This window comes from Oncorhynchus kisutch, linkage group LG14 (assembly GCF_002021735.2).
Source record: "Oncorhynchus kisutch isolate 150728-3 linkage group LG14, Okis_V2, whole genome shotgun sequence".
In the NCBI taxonomy this organism is placed as follows: Eukaryota; Metazoa; Chordata; class Actinopteri; order Salmoniformes; family Salmonidae; genus Oncorhynchus; species Oncorhynchus kisutch.
Window position 1 is genome coordinate 55168767 of NC_034187.2, and position 26353 is coordinate 55195119.

The following is a 26353-nucleotide window of genomic DNA, read 5'->3' on the forward strand; positions in this document are numbered from 1 at the left end:
TTTAAGTTCAAGTATTTTTATTTATTTCAAACAACCAGATGAGGATGCTTCAAAAGAGCTATTATTATTACTCATAACCATTATTGCTTTTTTTCTGTTATTACTACTGACATCACAACCAGCTACGTAGTCATTAGAGGCATATTATGATTGTTATGTCAAATGAAACCAGTGACACTCAACACATTGGCACACAACCATCAAATTAATAATAAAAATATATATAAAAAAAACAACAACAACAAGAGTCCAAACCACTAACCACTAGGGGTACCCCAGAAATAAAGAGCCAAAAAATATAGAATACTCTTATTATCATCAATAATACACCATCATCTCTAAAACAATAAATGGCAACAAAAAAAGCGAGCGGGAATTCAGTTCATGTTATTGCCTTTAGGGAGCAGTGAAAACCAAGAGGAAGTAAGAAGCGCTTGTAGTTCCCATTGGAGCGGTGACGGCAGATAGCGAGTCAAGCAGAATAGTTCATGTTTGAAGACGCAGCATTTTCTAAACTATGGCGGGCAGTTTGAAAGAGAGAAGCCGTTTTGGGATGAAGGGAGTAAAGCAGGTGTGTGTGAACGTCAAGGTTACGCGTCTTAAGCAAAATTTTCCAGTCAGTTTTTAGTATCATCAAACACAAAATAAACTCCACACCGTCTCCACCTCTTTTTGCTAAACCCATTTCATTTGTCCTGTAACTATAAGGCAATAGAGGTTTCAAAACCTTGTCTCTTTCCCTATATTGCTCAGTCGGTCTCCTTTTAAGGTCTATACTGGTTAGGAAGAGAATTGATCAGCTTGTTACATTCTATTACACATTGTAATTTATTTCTGTCTGTGTTACCCAACATCGCCCCTCCCCACCTCTATCGCTGAAGGCACTGTTAAACGAATGTCTCACTTGTCCTCTCTTGCTCCCTCCCTCTTCACCCCTCCCAGCGTTACACCCCTCCCTGTCTGTTCCCGTGTCCGCCTTTTAAATTCGGTCTTTCCCCTGGCTCTTTGGCCCCATTTAAAAATGTTTTATAAGAGTGCACAGCGTTTCTTGGGCTTGGTCTCTGGCGGCTCCAGTGCCGCCAGGATGGCCTCATCAAACACGTTCTTCAGACCTCGCTGAGAGAGAGAGAGAGAGAAAAAAGAGAGAAAAAGAGAGGAATAAGTTAGTCAATTTACTTTTTGACCCACTAGCCTAGTTTCACAATGGCCAAAGTTGCACAAGATGGCACTATGAAATGCTGTCAACAGTAGCCATCATCCGGTAGTAGTTTGAAGTGAGTAAGTATGACATCCAACAACACGAAGGAGAACAGAGTGAGAGGAAGTTAGAGGAAGCTACTTTTCAGAAACCACACAAGCCACTTACACCCACCATTTCCTGTTTCCCTGAATGAGGGCCAGACTTAGGAGATAGAGATTGTGTCTCTCACACACACAGACACGCACCTGGGTGAGGGCGGAGCACTCCACATATTTGACGGCCCGGAGGTCCCGGGCCAGCTTGTCTCCGCTCTCGGGGGCCAGGGGCCGCTGCTTGTTCTTAGCCAGCTTCTCCACTGTGTTGCTGTCGTCCCTCAGGTCCATCTGGGTTCCCACCAGCAGGAAGGGTGTACGCGGACAATGGTGGGAGATCTCTGGGACCCACTGTGGGAGAGGAAGGGGGGGGCATATTAGGTTCTGATCCTGCATTATATTATGTCCATAGAGTATGGGAGGGTTTCATGTTGTAAATAATTTTATGGAGGTGTGAGTAATGGAGAGAGAAAGAGGGAGGGGAGAGAAAGAACACTAACCTCAACTCACGAAACACACAAACCGAAGAGGAACATAATGTTATGTTTATAGAGAATCACAGGTGTAAAGACATGGGCTAGAAAACACTAGTCCCACGTGTGTGTGTGTGTGTGTATCTGGGGGTGTTGTGAAATGCAGATGACTCATACGTTCCAGCCAATGGACACTAAAGTTATATTCCACACACACACACACCTTCTCACGGACGTTCTCAAAGGAGGAGGGCGATACGACAGAGAAACACACAAGGAAGACGTCTGTCTGGGGGTAGCTGAGTGGTCGCAGTCTGTCATAGTCCTCCTGACCTGGGGAGGGCGACAGAGAGAGACAGCAAACATTTGAGGAGTGTTCATCAAGGCTACATTTCATATGCAAGAACAAGCCTAAATAAGACAACTACACAATGGGCTCTACATTATCTTGCGAATAATTGAGCTCAGTGGACTAACACACTAGTAGACTAACTCACAAACACAAAAACACGTTTAGACACCATGGTAAATCCTATCACTACATAGGCCAAGGTGAGTTACCCATGCAATGTTCAAACGCTTAGATGGCTGGAGAGAAACACAATCCATAATCCCAATGTAAGCACCATGTGAAAGTAATACAGGCAGACCATGGTGAGTGAGAAGAAGGTATTGCAAGTCGATGCTCAAGACACTGTAGTTAAGATGAGCTCATGTAGTGGGGAGCGGCCATTTTGTTTTACCTGCTGTATCGAACAGCCCCAGAGTGTAGGGCTCCCCTCCGATCATCACGGTCACTGCATAGTTATCAAACACCTGAGGAAGAGGCAGATAGGAGAGAAATAGAATAAATCATTAGGGATTTCAATGTAAAATGTTGAGTTTTGATTGATTTTATTTGACAGTTACAACAAAAAAAGAGAAATTTCCAATGTAGCCCCCTCCCCCCAAAAAGTGATTGAAAAGTCTGACGGAGATTGAATAGTCCCTAGTAGAAGGTTCCAGGTGATGGGAAGGGAGCTGAGGCAGTGGGCTGGAAAGGCAGTATAGCTTGAGTGGTAGGGGCATTGATGATACAGCCAGGGAGAAACAAATGCAGTCTGACGAACAGGCCAGGAGCTCTTCATCAGGACACCACATCCGTTTCTGGCGTTCAGTTCCGCCACAGAAGCTGCTCCCCAGCAGGTATTGGTTCTCCATTGATGAAAATGTGGCACCCACCTGCATGATGCCATGGCTGCCGAAAAAGCTCTCAAAAACAACCACATGTCGAGAGTGGTTAGTAAGCAGACCCTTAGCCTTCACTGCCATCCCCGGACATCACATACAGTTGTCATTCGCAGCAGATTTAAATCCAAATAGCTAGATAACAAGCTGTCAAGCCAAACAAGTAGACTTTTAATCTCAGACCTGCAACTTTGTGAGTCATGACAACCAGATGTCGGTGAAAAAAACCCAGAGCAATCAAAACCCTCAAAATATATATTTTTAATGTAACAAAACATGGATATTTTTTTAATAACAAAACATATACAATGGGTGTGTTTGTAAATTCACTCTGGAGTGCCACAGTGCACTTTGGGTATCAAATTGTCCATTCGCAAATTCTAAGCGTTTCACTCTCAGAGCGCACACTGTGGTCCTCGGCCAGAGCGTCCAAAGGCAGTCAAGCACCCAAGCTAACTGGCTAAAGGTGGCTAGCTTGCTAGCTACTTCCAGACACAAATGAGAGAACACCTCACTCTGGCAATTTTACTCGCCCTAGCAGAGCTGGTTAGGCTGTTTACATGTTATCTAGAACAGTGGTTCCCAAACTTCTTATAGTCCCGTACCCCTTCAAACATTCAACCTCCAGCTGCGTACCCCTTCTAGCACCAGGGTCAGCGCACTCTCAAATGTTGTTTTTTGCCATCCACACACACTATATGATACATTTATTAAAACATAAGAATGAGTGTGAGTTTGTCACTTCCCACGAGCCGGGTTGTGACAAAGAGCTCTTATAGGACCAGGGCACAAATAACAATAATCAATAATTTAGCTCTTTATTTAGCCATCTTAATAACCCACCACAGGTTAATGAGAAGGGTGTGCTTGAAAGGATGCACTTAACTCTGCAATGTTGGGTTGTATTGCAGATAGTCTCAATCTTAAATAAGGCAAGAAGACAAAAATAAGGCAAGAAACTTTGAGCGCAGCCCTATCCAGAAATCTGGCAGTGGCTTCTGATTAAATAAATATGCCACAGAATCACTTGTTGCAATTTTGATGAGGCTCTCTTGTTCAGATATCAGTAAGTGGACTGGAGGCAGGGCATGAAAGGGATAACGAATCCAGTTGTTTGTGTCGTCCGTTTTGGGAAAGTACCTGCGTAATTACGCACCCAGCTCACTCAGGTGCTTCGCTATATCACATTTGATATTGTCCGTAAGCTGGAATTCATTTGCACACAAAAAAATACAATGATGGAACAACCTGTGTGTTGTCCTTGTTAATCCAGACAGAGAAGAGCTCCAACTTCTTAATCATAACCTCAATTTTGTCCCGCACATTGAATATAGTTGAGGAGAGTCCCTGTAATCGTAGAATCAGATCATTCAGGCGAGAAAAAACATCACCCAGATAGACCAGTCGTGTGAGAAACTCGTCATCATGCAAGTGGTCAGACAAGTGAAAATGATGGTCAGTAAAGAAAACTTTAAGCTCCTCTCTCAGTTAGAAGAACGTGTCAATACTTTGATAACCAGTGCACTTCTGTATGTTGTAAAAGCGTTACATGGTCGCTGCCCGTATCATTGTATAATTCAGAAAATACACGAGAGTTCAGGGGCCTTGCTTTAACCAAGTTCAAAACGTCTTTCAAGCTGTCAGGCAATCCCTTGGCAGCAAGAACCTCTCGGTGGATGCTGCAGTATACCCAAGTGGCATTGGGAGCAACTGCTTACACGTGTGTTACCACTCCACTATGTCTCCCTGTCATGGCTTTTGCACCATCAGTACAGATACCAACACATCTTGACCACCAAAGTCCATTTGATGCCACAAAGCTGTCCAGTACTTAAAAAATATCCTCTCATGATATCCTGGTTTCAACTGGTTTGCAGAAGAGGTCTTCCTTAATTGACCCCCCATAAGCATAACGGACATATACCAGGAGTCTGTTGACTCATCCAGCTGTAACGCATATAATTCACTGGCTTGTATGCGAAGCAGTAAATGTTTCAAAACATCTCCTGCGCTGTCACCGATGTGCCGTGAAACAGTGTTGTTTGATGAAGGCATTGTCTGTATAGTTTTTTTGGCCTCTCCCCCAGCCATATCCGCAGCAGCAGGAAGAATTAAGTCCTCCACAATAGTATGGGGCTTGCCTGTCCTAGCCACTCGGTAGCTCACCATATAAGACGCTTCTAGCCCCTTCTTATTAATGGTATCGGTTGCTTTTGTAACCGATGTGAAATGGCTAGCTAGTTAGCGGGGAGCGCGCTAATAGCATTTCAACCGGTGACGTCACTCGCTCTGAGATCTTGAAGTAGTTGTTCCCCTTGCTCTGCAAGGGCTGCGGCTTTTGTGGAGCGAAGGGTAACGATGCTTCGAGGGTGGCTGTTGTCGATGGGTGCAGAGGGTCCCTGGTTCAAGCAAAGGTAGGGGCAAGGAGAGGGACGGAAGCTATACTGTTACACTTTTATACATGTCTTACTTCTCGCTCAAAAAACTCCTGCGGCTTATTTTTTAAAATTGTCATGGTTCATTTCTAAGTGTCTGCGCAAGAGTGAAGGTTTCCCGCGAAGAGAGTAACGGTCAATGTGTTTGGATGTAAATTATTTGACTAGGCTACCTTTATTTGACATTGTGTTGCTATTTCGCTGAACACTAGATGGTTTCATTTTATTTTTGGCAGTGAAATGAGGCTACTCAGGGGAGAAATAAACATCACCCAAATGTATAGCCCCGTTGGAAAATATAAATGTACTGTTTGAAAATGTGTTTATTTTTTTATACAAAAATTATAAAACATTTTTTAAATGTGAATCACATTTTTATTTGGTGTACCCCCGACAGCATTGCGCATACCTCTGGGGGTACGCATACCCCAGTTTGGGAATACTTGATCTGGAGCATTGGTGACTAACTATGCTGCTGGCAAGAATTGATTTACGTTTTTTTGCAGATGTTTACTGACACCGGTCATATTCAATAGCTGTTGCACGTTCGGAAATTCCTCAGTTATTCTATGCTCTGGCACACCCCGATGAGAGTGCTCTGAAATTTGAGTAGATAGCCAGAGTGAATTTTCTAACAACCCTCAGACGAGTGTGTGCTGAGATCGGGAATAGATGGCCAGCATGAATTTACAAACTCAATCAATATTTACAGAACTCTCTGCCTAGGCTACCTTCCATGGCAACCATGGAACTGTCTGATGAACATGGAGGCAGTGCTTAAAAGTCAAAAGCCAAAAGTTACTCAATATGTTGATGTTCCTATACTGTTGTCAGTGTTAAGTGTCCTCATTCCCTATTAGATATCAGATGAGTGAGAGACTGGTTGCCTCGTTCCAAACCTCTGGAAAGTCTTGTACTATACAGTAGAACAGGGTTCCCCAACTGGTGGCCATGGGCCATGATTTCATTTGTCCCCCCAAGTTTTCGGGGCAATTTTATTTTTTATTGTTGGACATAAGAATAAGAAACCAGAAAATCTGCTCCATGTCATTCTAATTTGGGATATCTGTTCCAAAGTATTCCCACGCATTATAGAGAGATACACTATATTATATATACACAAATGTAAGCAAAGTTTGAAATGATTATGTTTTGGGATTCTTGCGTTCAATTTGCAGTAATTATGTTCCGCCGGCCCCCTGATCATCCGCTCAAGAAAATAAATACATAAATAAATAAAAAAATGTAAGAAATGGCCAGCGGATGAATCTAGTTGATGATCTCTGCAACAGAAAGTCTTGTACTATACAGTAGAGCTGCGCGATATGGTCAAAAATTGATATCGGGAACTATTTTGCTCGATAACAACAAATACATACACACACACATATACACATATATATACACACATACATACCTTTAAAAAATTGAAGGGACATATACTTTACATTAGCAAGCAGGGCTCTAAACAATTGTTTTCCGGTGCCAAGTAAGACAACTGAGAGGGTAGCCTATGATTCAAGCTGTTTCATCCAACATATCCAGGAAATGCATCACTGATATTTTGATGTGCAGCCTGGCAAAATTGGATCCAGAATTATCAGATTTATTGTGGGCTATTCAGAGAATTTGCCAGCATCTTTGTGCACATTGGCCTATATTATTCACCACCTGAGGAAGTGGACACTCTTCGCTAGATTGCCAACGCTAAATATGATTTTGTTGCTAGATAGATGAATCAATTAGCCTACATGGCTATCAGTAAATGTAGGCTAATGTCCTACAAAAACTTTACAGCGCTAGGCTAGCCTATTCATTCCAAATCAAAACGAACTATAGTCTACTCCGGTTGTAAAGTGGTGCCATGAACCCAATATTAAGGGGTGAGAAATACATGATATACTCTCAGATATCTTTGACTCTCCTCTATGGAACTAGAACAACAATAGTTGCTTTGAAAACTATTTTCCCCGCAATAGCCTTTTTTAAAAAGCAACTTTCATATGCTTGTGCTTCTCAGAATGCAACGCTCTCTCCTCCGTGAGCAGGGAAAGGAAATTAGAGGGAATAAGAGTCAGCACCCGACAGTGAAACAGGGAAAGGAAGATACTTTCATAGCAGGAATCAAAATAATGCATAGGCTATTGCTGTTGGCCAAATCATGGTTTTAGAACCATTGAAATGAACTGGACTCTTTTGGAGTCTTTCCACAGAGCGAGTTTACAGTTGGCCTACATCATACCTGGTGCACGTGTGGATACAGGAATATGGGTCATGCTGTGGTTCCGTTTCATAACCTAGGCCAATATTCCATCATACTGAACACATGGAAATCCCTATTTTTTTTGGTTCCCTCCACAGAACAGTCTATGACACAGAGTGGTAGTTGGTCAAAGGGATCCATGTTGTCAACTAAGTAAGCCTTGATTTAAAACATGTGGAAGACCTACAATTAGCTACATATTGCATAGGGACACTACATAGACGTGTGGCGCCCCGCCATTCATAACTTGACACAAGTTCTTGTGTTGTGTACGTAGGGTATCGTTTAGGTCTGAGACCGAATGTTTCACATTGTTCTTGTTCCTCTTTAAGGTACCTCCCACTAGAGGCAATGAAACAACCGACTGTTCAGTAAGAATGAGAAACAGTCTGACTCAGCTCATTTATATGTGCTGAAGAAACCACTATGCCTTGTCCCAAATGCTGCTGAATGGCATCGCCATTTCTCATGTTTAGTCTCCGTCGCACAATGCTGGTTGACTCCCATAGGGCAGGTTCATGGGCAGTATAATTTCCAAGCTTATCTTTAGGTCAGCAAACTTAAGGACAATTCTAATCCTGTGCTCCAAACACACTCTTTAGCCCAACCAGTGTTTCTCCTACCATTACTACCATTGGGGCTCCCGAGTGGCGCGGCGGTCTAAGGCACTGCATCTCAGTGCTAGAGTCATCCCTACAGACACCCGACCCTACAGACACCCAGGCTGTATCACAACCGGCTGTAATTGGGTGGCGCACAATTGGACCGGCGTCATCCGGGTTTGGCCGGTGTAGGCCGTCATTGTAAATAAAAGTGTTATTAACTTCTTTAGGATAGGGGGCAGCATTTTCACTTTTGGATGAATAGCGTGCCCAGAGTGAACTGCCTCCTACCCTGTCCCAGATGCTAATATACGCATATTATTATTGCTATTGGATAGAAAACACTCTGAAGTTTCAAAAAATGTTTGAATGACGTCTGTGAGTATAACAGAACTCATATGGCAGGCAAAAACCTGAGAAAAAATCCAAACAGGAAGTGGGAAATCTGAGGTTTGTAGTTTTTGAACTCAACCCTATCGAATACACAGTGGGATATAGGTTATTTTGCACTTCCTAAGGCTTCCACTAGATGTCAACCGTCTTTAGAACTTTGTTTCAGGCTTCTCATGTGAAGGGGGGCCGGATGGGACTATTCAGACTATTTCACATGAGAGGTAGCTCTTGTTCCATTGCTTTTCTACAGACAATGGAATTCTCTGGTTGGAACATTATTGAACATTTATGATAAAAACATCCTAAAGATTGATTCTATACTTAGTTTGACAAGTTTCTTCGACCTGTAATATAACTTTTTGAACTTTTCGTTCAACTGGACCAGATCGCACTTTTGGATTTGTTTACCAAAACGCCCTAACAAAAGAAGCTATTGGACATAAATGATGGACATTATCGAACAAAACAAGCATTTATTGTGGAACTGTGATTCCTGGGAGTGCATTCTGATGAAGATCAAAGGTAAGTGAATATTTATCATGCTATTTATGAATGATGTTGACTACACAACATGGCGGATATGTATTGTGTAACATGAAGTCCTATGAGTGTCATCTGATGAAGATCAAAGGTTAGTGATTAATTTTCTCTCTATTTGTGCTTTTTGTGACTCCTCTCTTTGGCTGGAAAAATGTCAGTTTTTTTTTGTGGAGCTTTCAATGTAAAGCATTTTTTTTAAATCAGACACTGTGGCTGGATTAACGAGAATTTTATCTTTAAAATGGTGTTTAATACTTGTATGTTTGAGAAATTTGATTTATGAGATTTCTGTTGATTTGTATTTGGCGCTAGCAGAACCCCAGTCCTAGACAGGTTTAAATGACTTGCCTTAAATAAAATAAATAAAAATGTTACTTAGGTGGGGTGCGAACAAGTGACTAAAAATGGTGTATCCAGTTTTTAACGTTGCTTTGGAAAATGTTGATTAGTGTTAAACACTCGGTATTCTATTTAAAAAGGAGTCTTATCGCTGTCACCTGGAAATGAGTAACAGTGTTAACTTCTATTACTTTATGTGGACATGTTTGTCTTTGTAATGTGGAACATGAGGGACATTCCTTCAATTTGGGTGGGAGATTCCAGACAACACTCCAGCCTTGTGCAGTCACTAAACCACCAATTTACCTTCTTCCCTGGCTGTCCACTACCTGTTTCATCTCAGGCCTCATCCTAGTCCATTCTTACACTTTAGTTTGAGTCAACTGCCATTTTTCTTTTAAGGGATCTCACCTGGACGACAAGGAGAGGAAGCCATTTCAGACTATTGAGATGCTTGCTAGAGTTGGGGTGCATCTCAATGGTCTAAAATGTCTTCCTCTCCTTGTCACCTTTCCTTTAACTGCACTGAATATTATTGAATACTAGTGTTGCATGGTACTTTTCAATACTAGAACATGAAAAAAGGTTTGGTACTAGAAGGTGTTACTTTCGGGCCTTCTATCAATATCAAAATGTGTCTCACGTCGTCTACTGATTGAGAGACGATCAAGCCCGTCTATCAACACAGTCGATTTCCCCTTTTAGCGCTGTACAGAAGCGCTAACATGCTGTACAGAAGTTAACACACTTGAATAATGCAACACAGCATGTAGAAATGTTGCAACTGTTAATTACTATTCGCAAAACAATGTCCATTTCAGGCTAGAACACTTTACAATGCAAGAGGCTACCGATAGCTTCCAGCTTTGTAGGCTAACTGTCCTTGCTAGTTTACAGCTGAAGCGAACATCAATTCACAACCCTAGTATTTTGTTTGTGATAATATTCAAATCATAAAGTAAAATATGCTGATTTCAAAGCTTATTGTCACCATTCAATCATTTCCAACACTACTGATCACCGTCTGAATATGAAAAAAACTGCCTATCATAGGCCTATTTCTTTCATCTCTCATACGTGTTTACACATCAGTGCAGAAAGATGAACGCGAGGAGGCGAGGTAGACACTTTCAACTATTAAGATGCAACCATGCACTTCAGTCTTGTACACACCCGTGGTCAGCTAATCGGTTATCTGATCCAGAGGGAGAACAGTCTGCCTCTATTGGGTTGAGAAACCATGGGAGGCAGGGCTTCTTAGGGCAGTTCAAGTTCAGACATAAAAAGAGTGAGGCGTTGGGGCACGTAGCGGAAAGGCGAGGCACGGCAGACCGAACACATTGAAGAGCAACCAAGCAAAGTCAAAAAAACACATCTCTGACCGTCATGACAATAATGTGTTTGGACAGAGCTAGGCCTAATGCCACAGAGAATGGTGGGTAAAAAAATAAAAAACCTGCCTCTACACCAATATTCAACTCCCAAATGCAGTAGTACAAGGACTGTATTCACCAATAAATGAAATGTTATAAGAATGCACTACATACATCTAATATAAGAATACATTAGGCTGTTGTAGGTTCTCAGCCTACTTCTGTACATGTATGACGTGTAAGACTATTTCAATGCCTACCAAATCAACCAGTAGCATTGTTTCTGAGGATTTTGAGAGTAATCTGCTTAGAATTAAAAATCTTAAATTGCCACGTGATTCTTATGAGAAGAGTGCACTGTTGAACTGCACAGACAGACAGAGAAACGTCATGGAGAAAGTTGGGGCTGTTTTTATGGGCCAATAACATGAACACACCCAGTTGAGCCTGACTGGGCAGAGGACAGAGAGGGCTGAGTCGACACACTCTCCCTGTCAGTCTCTGGTACAGCACAGTGCTGATTACTGCCAGAGACGGGACTGATAGAAACAGCTACTCATCACACACCATCTGCAGCACCCCATTGCTGTGCTGAGTCCCAATGCTACCTCAGGGATGTGCACCTGGATAACACCCCCCCCCCCCCCCCAGGGGGAACTCAGTCAGGGTCTCAACTTGGTCAATTACACAAGGTGCCATTTCTAAATGTGGTTGTGCATCAGCAGTTTTTCTCCTGTTATGTCAGTTAATTAGCCAATGTCAGCTAAACATTTTTAGATTGCTAAGTTAGCCGGCCGCTAAACTACCTAAACGTGTTACCATCCATTTCTCATCCACTTATATGCAGATGATAAATACTCCCCTGGATTGGGGGAGTATCTGCAGATGTCTTATACTCCCCTGGATTGGCCCCTGCCCGGATCTTGTGTTAAATGCTCTACAACAAAGCTTTCTTAGTGTCCAACAAGCTTTCTCTGCCCTTAACCTTGTTCTGAACACCTCCAAAACAAAGGTCATGTGGTTTGGTAAGAAGAATGCCCCTCTCCCCCCAGGTGTGATTACTACCTCTGAGGGGTTCGAGCTTGAGGTAGTCACCTCATACAAGTACTTGGGAGTATGGCTAGATGGTACACTGTCCGTATCTCAGCACATATCAAAGCTGCAGGCTAAGGTTAAATCTAGACTTGGTTTCCTCTATCGTAATCGCTCCTCTGTCACCCCAGCTGCCAAACTAACCCTGATTCATATGACCATTTGACTCCTACCCATGCTAGATTACAGAGACGCAATAAATAGATTGGCAGGTAAGGGTGTTCTCGAACGGCTAGATGTTCTTTACCATTTGGTCATCAGATTTGCCACCAATGCTCCTTACAGGACACATCATTTCACTCTATACTCCTCTGTAAACTGGTCATCTCTGTATATCTGTCACAAGACCCACTGATTGATGCTTATTTATAAAATTCTCTTAGGCCTCACTCCCCCCTATCTGATATCTACTGCAGCCCTCGTCCTCCAGATACAGCACCCGTTTGGCCAGTCACATTCTGTTAAAGGTCCCCAAAGCACACACATTCCTGGGTCACTACTCTTTTCAGTTCGCTGCAGCTAGCGACTGGAACGAGCTGCAACGAGTTCTCAATCTCTTCATTCAAAGACTCATTCATGGACACTCTTACTGACAGTTGTGGCTGCTTTAAGTGATGTATTGTTGTCTCTACCTTCTTGCCCTTTGTGCTGCTGTCTGTGCCCAATAATGTTTGTACCATGTTTTGTGCTGCTACCATGTTGTGCTGCTGCCATGTGTTGCTACTATGCTGTGTTGTCATGTGTTGCTACCATGCTGTGTTGTCATGTGTTGCTACCATGCTGTGTTGTCATGTGTTGCTGCCATGCTGTGTTGTCATGTGTTGCTGCCATGCTGTGTTGTCATGTGTTGCTGCCATGCTGTGTTGTTGCCATGCTGTTTTGTTGCCATGCTGTTGTTGTAGTCTTCGGTCTCTCTTTATGTAGTGTTGTGTTGTCTCTTGTCGTGATGTGTGTTTTGTCCTATAATTTTATTTATGATTATTTTTCATACCAGCCACCATCCCCACAGGAGGCCTTTTGACAGGCTGTCATTGTAAATAAGAATTTGTTCTTAACAGACTAGCCTAGTTAAAAAAAGGTTAAATAAAAGGCATGGTTGTATTACCGTCCGGTGGGGGGCATTGATTTTGATAGTCAGTTCCACTCAGATATATTAAAAACGGCAAATATTCCTCTCCACCCTAAGGCAAAATGTGTTATGTTGCAGGAAATTAGCTATAAAATGTTATGGCTGTGTGTACACAGACCTGTGATCAAATGCTGCCCCTCATGATGAGTTCACATTTTTGTGGCCCCCACCCCCATCAAAGTTGCCCATCCCTGGTCTACCAACTGTATTGATTTATTTCAGTTGGACTGAGTTGTCTGTTCTCATCCCTATTTGTCAAATAGTATGAAACGGTGTGTAGCCTGACTCATGCTTTTTGGTCCATAACCACTTCCATTCGAGTTTGGCTCTTCAAGGGGTTCCTCTTTTCAGTTCGAAAAACAAATACCTTCTCTCAAAACACATTCTATATTTGAGATTCTACACAAGCCAATGATTGGTAACTCCAGCCACAAAGAATTACAGATGGTGTGTGGAGGCTTTTGCTCATGCCCAGCACTAAACACACCTAATTCATCCAATGGTGGTTTCAAATGGATGAGTTGAATAAGAGATGTGATAGAAATGGTCTGGAACGAAGGGCGCAAAGTGCGGCGGCTCCTGTTGCATATCCCCTAGCCTAGACACTTGACAGACCCAGACACCCCGCCAAGTCCCGCTTGAGACCTTTCTCGACAACCCTCCAGTGCCACTCACCGTGGGGACGTATTCAGAAGGGAACTTGTTGGTGGTGTAGGAGATCAACAAGCAAGTCTTTCCCACCGCACCGTCACCCACCACCACACACTTTATGGTCTGCATCTGGAGGGAAGGAGACAGACAGACAGACACACGGTTGAATATGCTGACGCAAGTGAATCTGCACTCTTTTGGCAGCTGTCGTCATAACTTATAGACAGACACCTCTTGTCGATCATCATCGGTTTATCACACTAGAGATTAGAGGTCGACCGATTAATCGGAATGGCCTGTTAATTAGGGCCGATTTCAAGTTTTCATAACAATCGGAAATCTGTTTTTCTGGGGCGCCGATTTGCCGTTTTTTTTTTTTACACCTTTATTTAATCTTTATTAAACTAGGAAAGTTAAGAACACATTCTTATTTTCAATGACGGCCTAGGAACAGTGGGTTAACTGCCTTGTTCAGGGGCAGAACGACAGATTTTCACCTTGTCAGCTCGGGGGAACCAATCTTGCAACCTTAACAAGTCAACGCAATAACGACCTGCCTCTCTCTCGTTGCATTCCACAAGGAGTTACGCGAATGCAGTAAGCCAAGGTAAGTTGCTAGCTAGCATAAAACTTAGCTTATAAAAAACAATCAATCATAATCACTAGTTACTACACATGGTTGATGATATTACTAGATATTATCTAGCGTGTCCTGCGTTGCATATAATCTGACTGAGCATACAAGTATCTGACTGAGCGGTGGTAGGCAGAAGCAGGCGGGTAAACATTCATTCAAACAGCACTTTTGTGCGTTTTGCCAGCAGCTCTTCGTTGTGCATCAAGCATTGCGCTGTTTATGACTTCAAGCCTATCAACTCCCGAGATAAGGCTCGTGTAACCGAAGTGAAATTGCTAGCTAGTTAGCGCTAATTGTCGTTGTGTTGCTGGTTATAGCCCAGGGAGGAGCGAGGAGAGGGACGGAAGCTATACTGTTACATTGGCAATACTAAAGTGCCTATAAGAACATCCAATAGTCAAAGGTTAATGAAATACAAATGGTATAGAGGGAAATAGTCCTATAATAACTACAACCTAAAACTTCTTACCTGGAATATTGAAGACTCATGTTAAAAGGAACCACCAGCTTTCATATGTTCTCATGTTCTGAGCAAGGAACTGAAACGTTAGCTTTCTTACATGGCACACACTTTACATGGAACATATTGCACTTTTACTTTCATCTCCAACACTTTGTTTTTGCATTATTTAAACCAAATTGAACATGTTTCATTATTTACTTGAGGCTAAATTGATTTTATTGATGTTTTATATTAAGTTAAAATAAGCGTTCATTCAGTATTGTTGTAATTATTACAAATAAATAAATAAATAAATATATATATATATATATTTTTTTTAAATTTAAATCTGCCAATTAATCGGTATCGGCTTTTATGGTCCTCCAATAATCGGTATAGGCGTTGAAAAATCATCTCTACTAGAGATAAAAGATATTAAGAGGGAGAGAATTTTTAAAAAAACATCATGAGAGGGTAGGCACGAGAGTGAGAGCAGACACCACCATTGTATGACTCCTTGGCTACAGCTCCGACAGTGTGTATGTGAATAACAAGTGATAAGAATGCCACACATCTTAATAGCTCAAGTGCACACAATAGGCGGTCAGACAGTCCAAACACGGGGTGGTTGTGTAATACACTGTTTACAGCACAAGGCCCTGTGAACAGTATGTTGCTCAGCAATACACATACCTGCTCATTTGGTTAAAAAAACAACAATAGCAATGACAGGAAGAGGCTAAGTGAGAGGCTCCACTCCCGTCAAAATCTGTCCATACAGAGATAAGCAGACAAAGTGGAGACTTTTTGTTTGGAGGTCTGTAGCTAGGTTTCCATCATATTGACGACAAATTTATGTGAATATCCAAGTACTGTAAATAAATTAAAAAATATGCGCATTCTCCCACCAGAGATGTTTCTCTATCAAGTTGACTTGTTACGGATAAAAGACTGTGCGTGATGACGTAGTGCACATAAAAATGACTTTTGAGGAAGTATTTTAAACTCTGCTGATCGTTTTGTTACAACAAATGATGCAATATATAGTGAATGGTCTTGGCACGTGCGTGTTAGCCAACAACTCGCAGCTACAGTAAGGGTAGGCTACCTACACGATAAGGTTATTATGGAAAAGAGCGAGAGTCTTTTAATTTGTCAAACGCTAGCCAAGCATCGATCATCATGTCACCAGAATAAGACCACCAATATTTATTGGAGGGGAGCATCAAGTTCATCCCTGTGCACATTCGCCACCCTGTGAAGTTCATCATAAGTCGCTCTGGATACGAGCGTCTGCTCAATGACAAAGATATTAATGTAAATAACTTATTTCACCTGTTGCCTAATAAACGGCATGCTTTCCCGAGTCGTGGTGGGAGGACCACACAACTTATCATTGTGACTCCAAGTTTAATTCAATATGATGGTTATTATATCATTATTTGCACATAAAATAACTTCCAATGCCATTTCTCGCATTACTAATTTAAAAAAACACAAAAAAGATCCCACCTTGTCTAGTGTATTTTATCGACATTTGAAAAGTGTCCCGACAATTTTGCTGTTTCCATTTAGCATTTTTTATTCAACATGTACTTTACTTGGATGGAAACCTGCTTTATGAGAGTGTCAGATTTGGTCAACAAAACATGTATTGCTAATTTGCTAAGTGCGATTTATTTGATCTACACTAAACAAAAATATGAACACAAAACATGCAATAATTTCAAAGATTTTACTGAGTTAAAGTTCATATAAGGAAATCAGTCAATTGAAATACCACCCAAGAGCATACCACCCTGCACCCTACTGCTGGCTTGCCTCTGAAGTTAAGCAGAGTTGGTCCTGGATGGGAGACCAGATGCTGCTGAAAGGGGTTTGGGGGGCCAGTAGGAGGCACTATTTTTCTCTGGTCTAAAAAAATATCCCAACGCCCCAGGAAAGTGATCGGGGACTTTAAGACAGGTGTGCTGACTCCCCGTAGTCCCATGGCACTTCTCACAACTGTAGGGGTGTTAACCCTGGTGTCGTGGCCAAATTACCAATCTGGTCCTCATACCATCATGGCCACCTAATTATCCCCCGTTTACAATTAGCTCATTCATCCCCCCTCCTCTCCCCTGTAACCATTTCCCAGGTCGTTGCTGTAAATGAGCGTGTTCGCTACTTAACTTATAAAAAACGAATTTATTAGGCCCTAATCTATGGATTTCACATGACTGGAAATACAAATATGCATCTGTTGAGCACAGATAACTTACAACGAAAAAAAAAAAAAAGTAGGGGCATTGATCAGAACCAGTCTGTATCTAGTGTGACCTGCATTTGCCTCACACAGCACGACATCTCCGTTGCATAGAGTTGATCAGGCTGTTCATTGTGGAATGTTGTCCCACTAGTCTTCAATGGCTGTGCCAAGTTGATGGAACTGGAACAAGCTGTTGTACACGTCCATCCAGAGCATCCCTAATATGCTCGGTGGGTGACATGTCTGGTGAGTATGCAGGCCATGAAAGAACTGGGAAATGTTCAGCTTCCAGGAATTGCATACAGAACCTTGTGACATGGGGCAGTGCATTATCATGCTGAAATATGAGGTGATGGTGATAGATGAATGGGCCTCAGGATCTTGTCACGGTAGCTTTGCGCATTCAAATCGCCATCGATACAATTGTTTTCCGTAGCTTATGCCTGCCAATACCATAACCCCACCGCCACCATGGGGCACTCTGTTCACAACGTTGACATCAGCAAACTGCTCACCCACACAATGCAATCTGCCTGGTTACAGTGAAACCGGGATTTATCTGTGAAGAGCACACTTCTCCAACGTGCCAGTGGCCATCAAAGGTGAGCATTTGCTACGCTGAACTGCAGTCAGGTCAAAACCCTGGTGAGGAAGATGAGCACTCAGATGGGCTTCCCTGAGACGGTTTCTGACAGTTTGTGCAGAAATTCTTCAGTTATGCAAACTCACAGTTTCATCAGCTGTCTGGGTGGTTGGTCTCAGATGAACCAGCAAGTGAAGAAGCCGGATGAGGGGGCACTGGGCTGGCATGGTTACACGTAGTCTGTGGTTCTGAGGCCAGTTGTACGTACTGCCAAATTATCTAAAATGACATTGGAGTCGGCTTATGGTAGAGAAAGTAACATTACATTTTCTGGCAACAGCTCTGGTGGACATTCCTGCAGTCAGCATGCCAATTGCACACTCCCTCAAAACGTGAGACATCTGTGGCATTGTGTTGTGTGACAAAACTGCATATTTTAGAGCAGCCTTTTGTCCCCAGCACAATTGTCCCCAGCACAAATTGCACTAATGATCATGCTGTTCAATCCTCTTAGAAAAATGCCACACCTGTCAGGTGGATGGATTATTTTGGAAAAATGCTCACCACCAGGGATGTAAACAAATGTGTGCACAACATTTGAAAGAAATAAGCTTTTTTTGCATATGGAACATTTCTGGAATCTTTTATTTTAGCTCACGAAACATGGGACCAACACTTTACATGTTGCTTTTATATTTTTGTTCAGTGTAATAGTAGTTTCGTAAGTAGTTTTCGTTGTTATGAATGACATAAGTGGACGCCCACGCAACTTTGAGGAAAAACTAATTTCGGCTGTTTAAATGCGTATCTTCCCTCTCATTGGCTAGAATGTTCACAGCTGATCTTGCCTCCTCCCGAGTGCCGGAAGTGGATTATCAATCCTCGCAACCAGTGGTGATATGAAATATTAGCGATATTACTGTGCAATTTAGGACGTTTTTTCTCTCTCCAGAGATAGCAACAAAAAAAAGCATTTACCGTCGGTTCCTGGTTTCAAACAGCAACAAAACGACACTAACCACGAGCCTCAGCGTTTCTACCACCACAGAAACATCCTGGACCTGCACAACTCATCTCGTTTAACAAATAGGTAAAATCTTGCATAATTTGGTCAGATGCTCGAACTGCCCACAAGCGATAACAGGACCAACAAATTCACTTTGCAATTGGGACAGTGCTATCATGAGTTCGCTAACAGATCAAGGTTTATTTTAGGACTGTGGCTTAGCTAGCTAACATAAATTGGTAACGCAACACCTCGCCCAAACAACATGTTAATAAAAATTTCCAAGGAAAGATTCCAGGGGGACGTCACTTTTGTCTGCTCTGTGATTGGACGATACAGACCGTAATGCTGTATGGGATGAGTAGTTTGTTTGCCCCCCCAACTCGGGTTCGCCCAGCAACGAGCCATTGTGTACAGATAGATGGTTAGTTGCGGAAGCTTCCGTACCCTGGCGTCCTTGATCAACCAAATCTAAACTATTCTGTTTCACCAAAATAACATTTCCAGTCAACATTGGCATATCCAATATCTCGAGGAACAATTACTTACGACTCACCAGGTTGAATGTGTCCTTCGCTAACAATTGAGTTTAAAACGTTTAAATCCAGGTTTTTCCGCCTGTGGGCTGCCATTGTAGTACATTCTAGGTCACGTAATCTACCACTTATACAGGCGGAAATGGGAGACCCTGGATATGAATCTGTTTTAAATGCTTATTTGATAGGCAAGGCCACATTGTAAGCATTGCTCCTAGAGATATTGGATGCCACTGACAACTATTTTGGTGAATCAAGGATGCCTGACTACGGAAGATTCTGCAGCAAGCCATCAGTCTAAACAATGGCTCGTTGCCGGACGAAGCAAGTATGTTCAGGGTATTGTACCCTCATAATATATCACCGTTTAATGCAATTTTTATATATATATTTTTTTATTAATGGTTCACACCGGAAATGTGTGTACCAATTTTACGTTAGAGAACTACGCGACCAGCATGTTTTTAAAATTGTATTCTTAACATGTGGGTGTGTCAGTCCTGGAGCCATAACCGCGGAAAGACGGGCCGCTTGGAGCCTTGTTTCGACAACGACTCCCATTGTTAGGGCAGAGACAATACCACCTAGTCATTATAGAGTATGTCTGGTTTACATCACATTTTCGTCAATGAGGGTCTTATGATTTTTTTGGGGTGGGTTGTGGGCTTGGATAGGAGTAAGACAAATAAGTAATTAGCAATGCCAGTTCGAAATGCTGTTCAATAAAAACAGAACACATTCTGGCTTGCAGAGGTGCTGTGTGAGACCTGTTACCCCCCCCAAAAGTATAAGGCATTTTATCACACTGAATAGCGCTATCACAGTAGTATTACAGGCTAGCCAACCAAAAAAACATTTTCCTAAGAGTTGTCATTCACTATAACATACCGGCATGAATTGTATGTACACAATTAGAACTTACTAGCTAGCTATTTAAATTGTTAGCATTTTCCAACCTTGCTAGTTAGCCAACTACTGGCTGTCACTTCCGCATACAACGCGCGAGGTAATGACCGTAGCAAGCTAACATAAAGAAGAGGAAAAACACATGGAAAGTTAACCATACCAAATTTCAACTAGAGCTTGCCAACCCTACTAAAAATAGCGTTTTATATCTTGGATAGATCTCGTTAGGCTAACGTTACCTTGCTAGCTAAATTCCAGACACGGCCTGTAAAATCATTTCGGCACAATCATTTCAGTGTCATGTCATTTTTTTTTCTCTCTCTATATAACTAAGCAAACAAAACAAAAACGAATACCATTTCCCCAATCTGCTATGACATTCTTAGCACTTAGCTAGTTAAAAACAACAAACGAAAGCTAGCTAACGTTCTTAGCAGCTTGCTAAGGGTTAGCTAGCTGTCAAGCTGTTTTAAAATAAATACATACACTAAGTTCTTCCAAATGTAAAGTGTAAATGTGTATTATTTCAACATAACATACATTTAACGATTTATTTCATACGAATCACAGATTTAAGATTGCAAAAGCTTAACATTAGCTACCTTATCAGTCCACCACCAGGCGTTGTTAGATCTGGGGTTCGCTCGCGAGAGCTCACTGTAAAGGAGGCGTGTCATACAACCCAGCCCTCTGTATTCTTGATGTTCATCCAGCTGTGGATGAACAATGGCATGTAGTTAGTATATACTACCTTTTTAGCTACCCTCCCTCTTAGTTATATAACATCTAGACTAGAGCGTAAAAGAGAGACATCCTCTATGAAGACTACCTACATTGTCCTTGGCAAGTGGTGAGACCTTTGAATAGCTTTTAATAGAGCATGCAGGTGATCTTCAGTGGAGAGGGGTTGACATTGGTAACACGGCAACACCACATTTTTCACTCAAATAATTTAAATCTGCAGTATTGCTTTACTGATCAGTGCACAATGAGTCTGTACATGTTTAAGTTCAGAGCAAGCCTGGACCTGCCTGGTGGTGAGGCATGCCACAGGAGAGTTGAGTTAGGTGAAGTGGGTACTGAATGCTATTCTAGCAGGAATAAGTAACACATTTTTACCAGCGTGCTACTTTGTGAGCATAGTGAATGAAGGAGAGGATAGCTTGCATGGCTACCCAGAGTCCTTGCTCCTGCCAAACGCTAGCCAAGCTCAGACGTTCGTTTCCTCTCCACTATAGAGTACCACAGTATGAGTCATAATACCCATAAAACCTAGCGGTGAAACAAGGAAATGGTTCCAATCGTTTTTCCACCATTCATTTTTCCTATAGGGATTTTAGAAACACTTAAAACACGATTATATATTTTTAGCTGTTTGAAGCTGGTGTAAAAGACGCAAAAACTTAAGAACTGGAAGCATAGAAATAGCGCACAAGAACAGCTTGCCCGCTTCTTAAACTTGCTTTCAATGAGAATGACAGATCTAAAAATCACATTTCTATGTTGATTTGGACAGGCCATCCAAAGAGTTACATATTGCAGCTTTAAAATGTGATTTAAACCTTAACTCACCCCTAACCTTAACCACACTGCTAACCTTTTTCCTTACTCCAACCTTAAATTAAGACCAAAAAGCATTTTTCCCCCATGAATATTTCAGAATATAGCCCATTTTGAGACTTTGTAGCTGTGTTATCTAGTGGGAACCGGGTAAAGCGGAGGTTTGAAAATTCGTCATTGGCTTTGATACTGTGAGTGGTTAGAGATGATTCAATATCTGATTACCTTGTTTTGTACAACACCCCTTGTGCCCCTCCTCACCACAAACAACTTCAATGATGGCAGTCTCCGACTAAAGGATGTAGCAAGCAGCGGAAAGAATTTAGTGTGAGTCGTCAAGCTAGAGGATAGCAGGGCTGTGGCATGAACCTCCATCTACAAGACAAGCCTGATACCTGTCCTGTACGTACCATAACATTCAGGCCCAAAAATACTTTTTTTTCTTTATGGGCCTTCAGAGTGGCGCAGCGGTCTAAGGCACTGCATCACAGTGCTAGGAGGCAGCACTATAGACCCGGGTTCAATCCCAGGATGTGTCATGGGGAGACCCATGAGGCAGCGCAGAATTGGCCCAGCGTCGTCTGGATCAGGGGAGGTTTGGCTGGCCGGGATGTCCTTGTCCCATCGCGCTCTAGCAACTCCTTGTGGCGGGCCGGGCGCATGCATGCTGACTTCGGTCGCCAGTTGTACGGCGTTTCCTCTGACACATTGGTGCGGCTGGCTTCCGGGTTAAGCAAGCAGTGTGTCAAGATGCAGTGCGGCTTGGCAAGGTCGTGTTTCGGGGGACCTTGATCTTGATCTTCGCCTCTCGATGGGAAAAGACTGTAACTTCATTAGAATCTAGTGCGTTATACCAATGCATTATTTCAAATAATGGCTATGAATACAATGTGTTTATTTGCGAATCTTTCTCTTTCCTTTGATTTCTCTCTCCATCCATTGACACGGACGCACGCACGCTGCCCTAGGAGAGGAGTCCATGCAGACTCCCCTAGCTGTCACACTGGCTCTCTGTCCACTGGCCTCTCATATACCACTGTGCCTCCCCTGACATCTGCACCTCCTCTGGCTCCCTCTGTCCTCACAAATAACATAGACGCACACAGACACACACAAACATTCCAAGAGGAAATGAGAGGAAGGAGGATGGGACAGCAGCAGCTGCGTGGACTGAAACAGAGGTTGGAGAACCAGACGTGTGACCAGAGGGCGGACAAACTGTCAATCAACCATGATTAAAATAGCAGTTGGATAGAAGCACTTTCCCTGTACATCTCTCTCACTCCCTCTGCTCTTTGCCTCTCTCTCTCTCTCTCTCCTCTCTCTGTGTGTCTGTGAGATGGGTGTCAAGGACATTGTTTTTGTATTTCAAATATAATCCCATTAAACTTGGCCATTTAATTATAGAATTTTAGATCTCTAACTTTCATCTGTCTAGGCATACCCCTTTAAACACATACACACATGGAATGTACATTACCCCTGACACACACACGCATGCATATACATCCACAGGAATGCACACACAGAAACACACACACACACACACACACACGTACATGCATGCTCAGGAATGAAACTGGCACACACATGAATGCACATACACACAGAGGAATTCGCACACACGTGTGTGTGTGTGTGTGTGTGTGTGCACAATTGTGCACAGACACACACACACACACACACTACTTCCACACTATTTTACCCTCACCTCCTGTCTATCTGTATAACCGTCAAGCGGACCTAAAACATTAAACCCCTCCAGTAATCAACAACTTGCCATTTTTAAGGGCATGACATTTCGTGGATGGTTTTGCATATGAGCTAATTTTAAAGCAAAAACACATTTGAAATGTTTTAGTATTTCTGTGTAATTGTTCTCTTACAGCTTATATATTATATTTTTCAAACAAGATAATAGTAGTAATTTTGATGTATGCTATTCAATGGGGCATACAGTCAATGTTTCCAAATCCACTTTGATGCTCTAACAGTGCAACGATGCTGTTCACGGTGCTTAGTGCCGACACAGTAAGTCATATCCACTCGGTGGCCAGTTTAGTAGGTACACCCATCTAGTACTGGGTTGGACCCCCTTTGCCTCCAGAACAGACTAAATTCTTTGGGGAATGGAAACATTGCTCACTTGGTATCAAAGGGCCTAACGTGCCAGGAAAACATACCCACACCATTACACCACTGCCACCAGCCTGTACCGTTGACACCAGGCAGGATGGGTCATGCTGTTTACGCCAAATCCTGACACCCATGATGCAACAGGAAGTGGGATTTGTTGGACCAGGCAATGTTTTTCCACTCCTCAATTGTCCAGTATTGATGATCGCGTCGCCACTGGAGGGGCTTCTTATTGTTTTAGACTGATAGGAGGGGAACCCGGTGTGGTCATACCCGATCCGTGACAAGGATCGACGAGTTGTGCGTTCCAAGATGTGCATCCGAGATGCGCCGTTATTTGCCTGTTAGCTTGCATGATTCTTGCCATTGTCATTTGACCTCTCCACAACGAGCTGTTTTCGCCCACAGGGCTGCCTCTGACTGGATGTTTTTGTAAACACACTGTTGTGTGTGTGAAAATCCCGTCCGTTTCTGAGATACTGGAAGAGGCTCGCCTGGCACCGGCGATCATACCATGCTCAAAATCTCATAGGTCACTCGTTTTGCCCATGCTAAAGTTCAATCGAACAGTAACTGAATGCCTCCATGCCCATCTGCCTGCTTTTATGTCTGTAGGAGCGATCAATTTTCTTGAACGGGTTGGTGTACGCAATAAACTGGCCACTGAGTGTATAAGAAATGGTATACACTGTAGGTGCATCATTGCTGTGCCTGTGTTTAGTATAGATTATGTAATAGTGTATATAGATGGTGCCTTATATACCGACTACACTGCCTTTGCAGGATCATGAAAGAAAGAAAGATGACGGAGAGATGAGAGAGGAAAGAAAGAGATACGAGAGAGATGAAGCTAGATGAGAGAGGAAAAAAAGAGATGAGATGAGAGAGAATTGAAGCTAGATGGAGATGAGAGTTGAATCTAGATAAGAGAGAGATGAGAGAGAAGGGGGTAGACAGACCCTTTCCACTTCTTCCTTCCCCTCTCTATTTTTACAGCTGATTTGCAGTTCCAAATGCAGTACCCTGTCTTTTTCTCTCTGATCCACCTCTCCTCCGTCCCCCTTTCCGTCTAATTAGTCAATCCCCTTGACCTCCCCCTCCTCCCTCTTCCCTCTCTCCTCTTTTCTCAGCATCTTATTGTGAGTCATCCCGTCATCCCCTCCCCCTTCTGTCACACATTTTACCCCCTCCCTGTTTTCCTCCTTTGCTCTCCCTCTCTCTCTCTCCATTTCTCCCCCTCCCTCTGTTTCTCTCCCTCTCTCTCTCTCTCTCTCTCTCTCTCTCTCTCCGTTTCTCCCCCTCCCTCTGTTTCTCTCCCTCTCTCTCTCTCTCTCTCTCTCTCTCTCTCCCCGTTTCTCCCCCTCCCTCTGTTTCTCTCCCTCTCTCTCTCTCTCTCTCTCTCGCTCCGTTTCTCCCCCTCCCTCTGTTTCTCTCCCTCTCGCTCCCTCTCTCTCCAGTATTTTCTGGCTAGCCCTATTAGGCGGAACATACAGACGTCAGGTAACGATGGAAAATCCTCATTCTCTTCTCTTCCTCTCTATTTTCATTCTCCAGACTTTCTGTCATCCCCTGTTTTATTCCTGCATCTGGTATTGATTGCATCCCAGTAGCAGAGATGTTCTGTGTTGGAGTGGGTTGGGGTGATGCTGCTGCTTGCCTAGTTCTGTATGTGAGGTGTTACCGTTGTGTATGCTAACTAATGTGTCAGCCCTGGCACTGAGTTCTAGGTATTTTATTGTTTTACTGTGAGTGTGTGTGTGTGTGTTTACTGTGTATACATGTGTGTCAGTTTCTATAAGAGCATTTTTGTATTGTCTGGATTCTTTTGACGGTGCCTCTCTGTGTATGTGGAGAAAATGTGCTTTGTGTTTGAACTAGCAGGTGTGTCTGAGGCAGGTAGAGGAAGGGAGAGCTCTACATGTCTGTGTGTGTGTGCGTGTTTGTGTGTTTTTGAGAGACAGTGAAGGGGATGAAGAGAGCCTTGAATGTCTGTATCACTATGTGTACGGATGCGTGTGTGTACAGTGCATGTGTGAGAGAGAAGAAGAGGGATAGTGTCAGCGTCTGCAAAAGTGTGTGTGTGTGTGTGTGTGTGTGTGTGCCGTGCGTTAGACTGCTCTCCATGCGTCTGTGTCAGTGTGTGTCCAATCGGTGCCAATCCTGCGAAAATAAGCCTTCTGCTTCTCTTTCTCGCTCTCCCCCTGCTCTCCTTTTTACCACACCAACCCTCTCCTCCATCTCTGAATCTCCTCTGTTCTTCAGCCAAAAGGAGGGATTTAATTATTTATCAATTTTTCTCCCCATCGCCCCAACCCCTTCCCTTCTCCCTCCCTCTATCTTGCTCTCTCTGGGTATTTGTGCTGAGTGCTGCAATCTACAGTAGGTTCGGTGTGGACATGGGTGTCCTCATGAGGCAAGCTGCTGGGGGGGGGGGTTATATAACTTACGGCTGCATTCATATGAGTCCCGATAAGGGGGTTGATTGATGA

The 26353-nt window shown here is 42.9% G+C and overlaps 2 protein-coding genes across 4 annotated transcripts in view; one reads left to right on the forward strand and one right to left on the reverse strand.

Annotated features, from left to right (window-relative positions):
• Positions 1 to 21061, reverse strand: LOC109903633 (cell division control protein 42 homolog). The gene is made up of 7 exons (XM_020500458.2): positions 21002 to 21061; positions 20771 to 20881; positions 13835 to 13939; positions 2510 to 2582; positions 1990 to 2099; positions 1447 to 1644; positions 1 to 1116 (listed from the first exon to the last, which is right to left on the reverse strand). Exons 2-7 carry the CDS (start codon positions 20843 to 20845, stop codon positions 1027 to 1029), a joined length of 651 nt encoding a protein of 216 aa, XP_020356047.1. The 5' UTR covers positions 20846 to 20881; positions 21002 to 21061; the 3' UTR covers positions 1 to 1026.
• The window catches only part of LOC109903630 (gamma-enolase), a 25282-nt gene continuing 17513 nt past the window's right edge, over positions 18585 to 26353 (forward strand). The window contains exon 1 of one of the 3 annotated variants that reach the window (XM_031789405.1): positions 18585 to 18810. Coding sequence is in view for 1 of the 3 variants with exons in the window: in XM_020500455.2 (XP_020356044.1) it covers positions 19490 to 19590 (101 nt within the window). In the remaining 2 variants the exon portion in view is untranslated. Of the gene's footprint in view, positions 18811 to 19366; positions 19591 to 24970; positions 25365 to 26353 lie in introns of those variants that run through there. The other 2 variants (XM_020500455.2, XM_020500457.2) reach the window with 2 other exon arrangements.

Coding starts and splice junctions, on each gene's coding strand:
- LOC109903633 (XM_020500458.2), bottom strand. CDS start 20,845: ATGACACGCCTCCTTTACAGTGAGCTCTCGCGAGCGAACCCCAGATCT. Junction 2,583..13,834: donor CTTCTGAATACGTCCCCACG/GTGAGTGGCACT, acceptor CCTCTTCCTCAG/GTGTTTGATAACTATGCAGT. Junction 1,645..1,989: donor TTGAGAACGTCCGTGAGAAG/GTGTGTGTGTGT, acceptor CCTCTCCCACAG/TGGGTCCCAGAGATCTCCCA.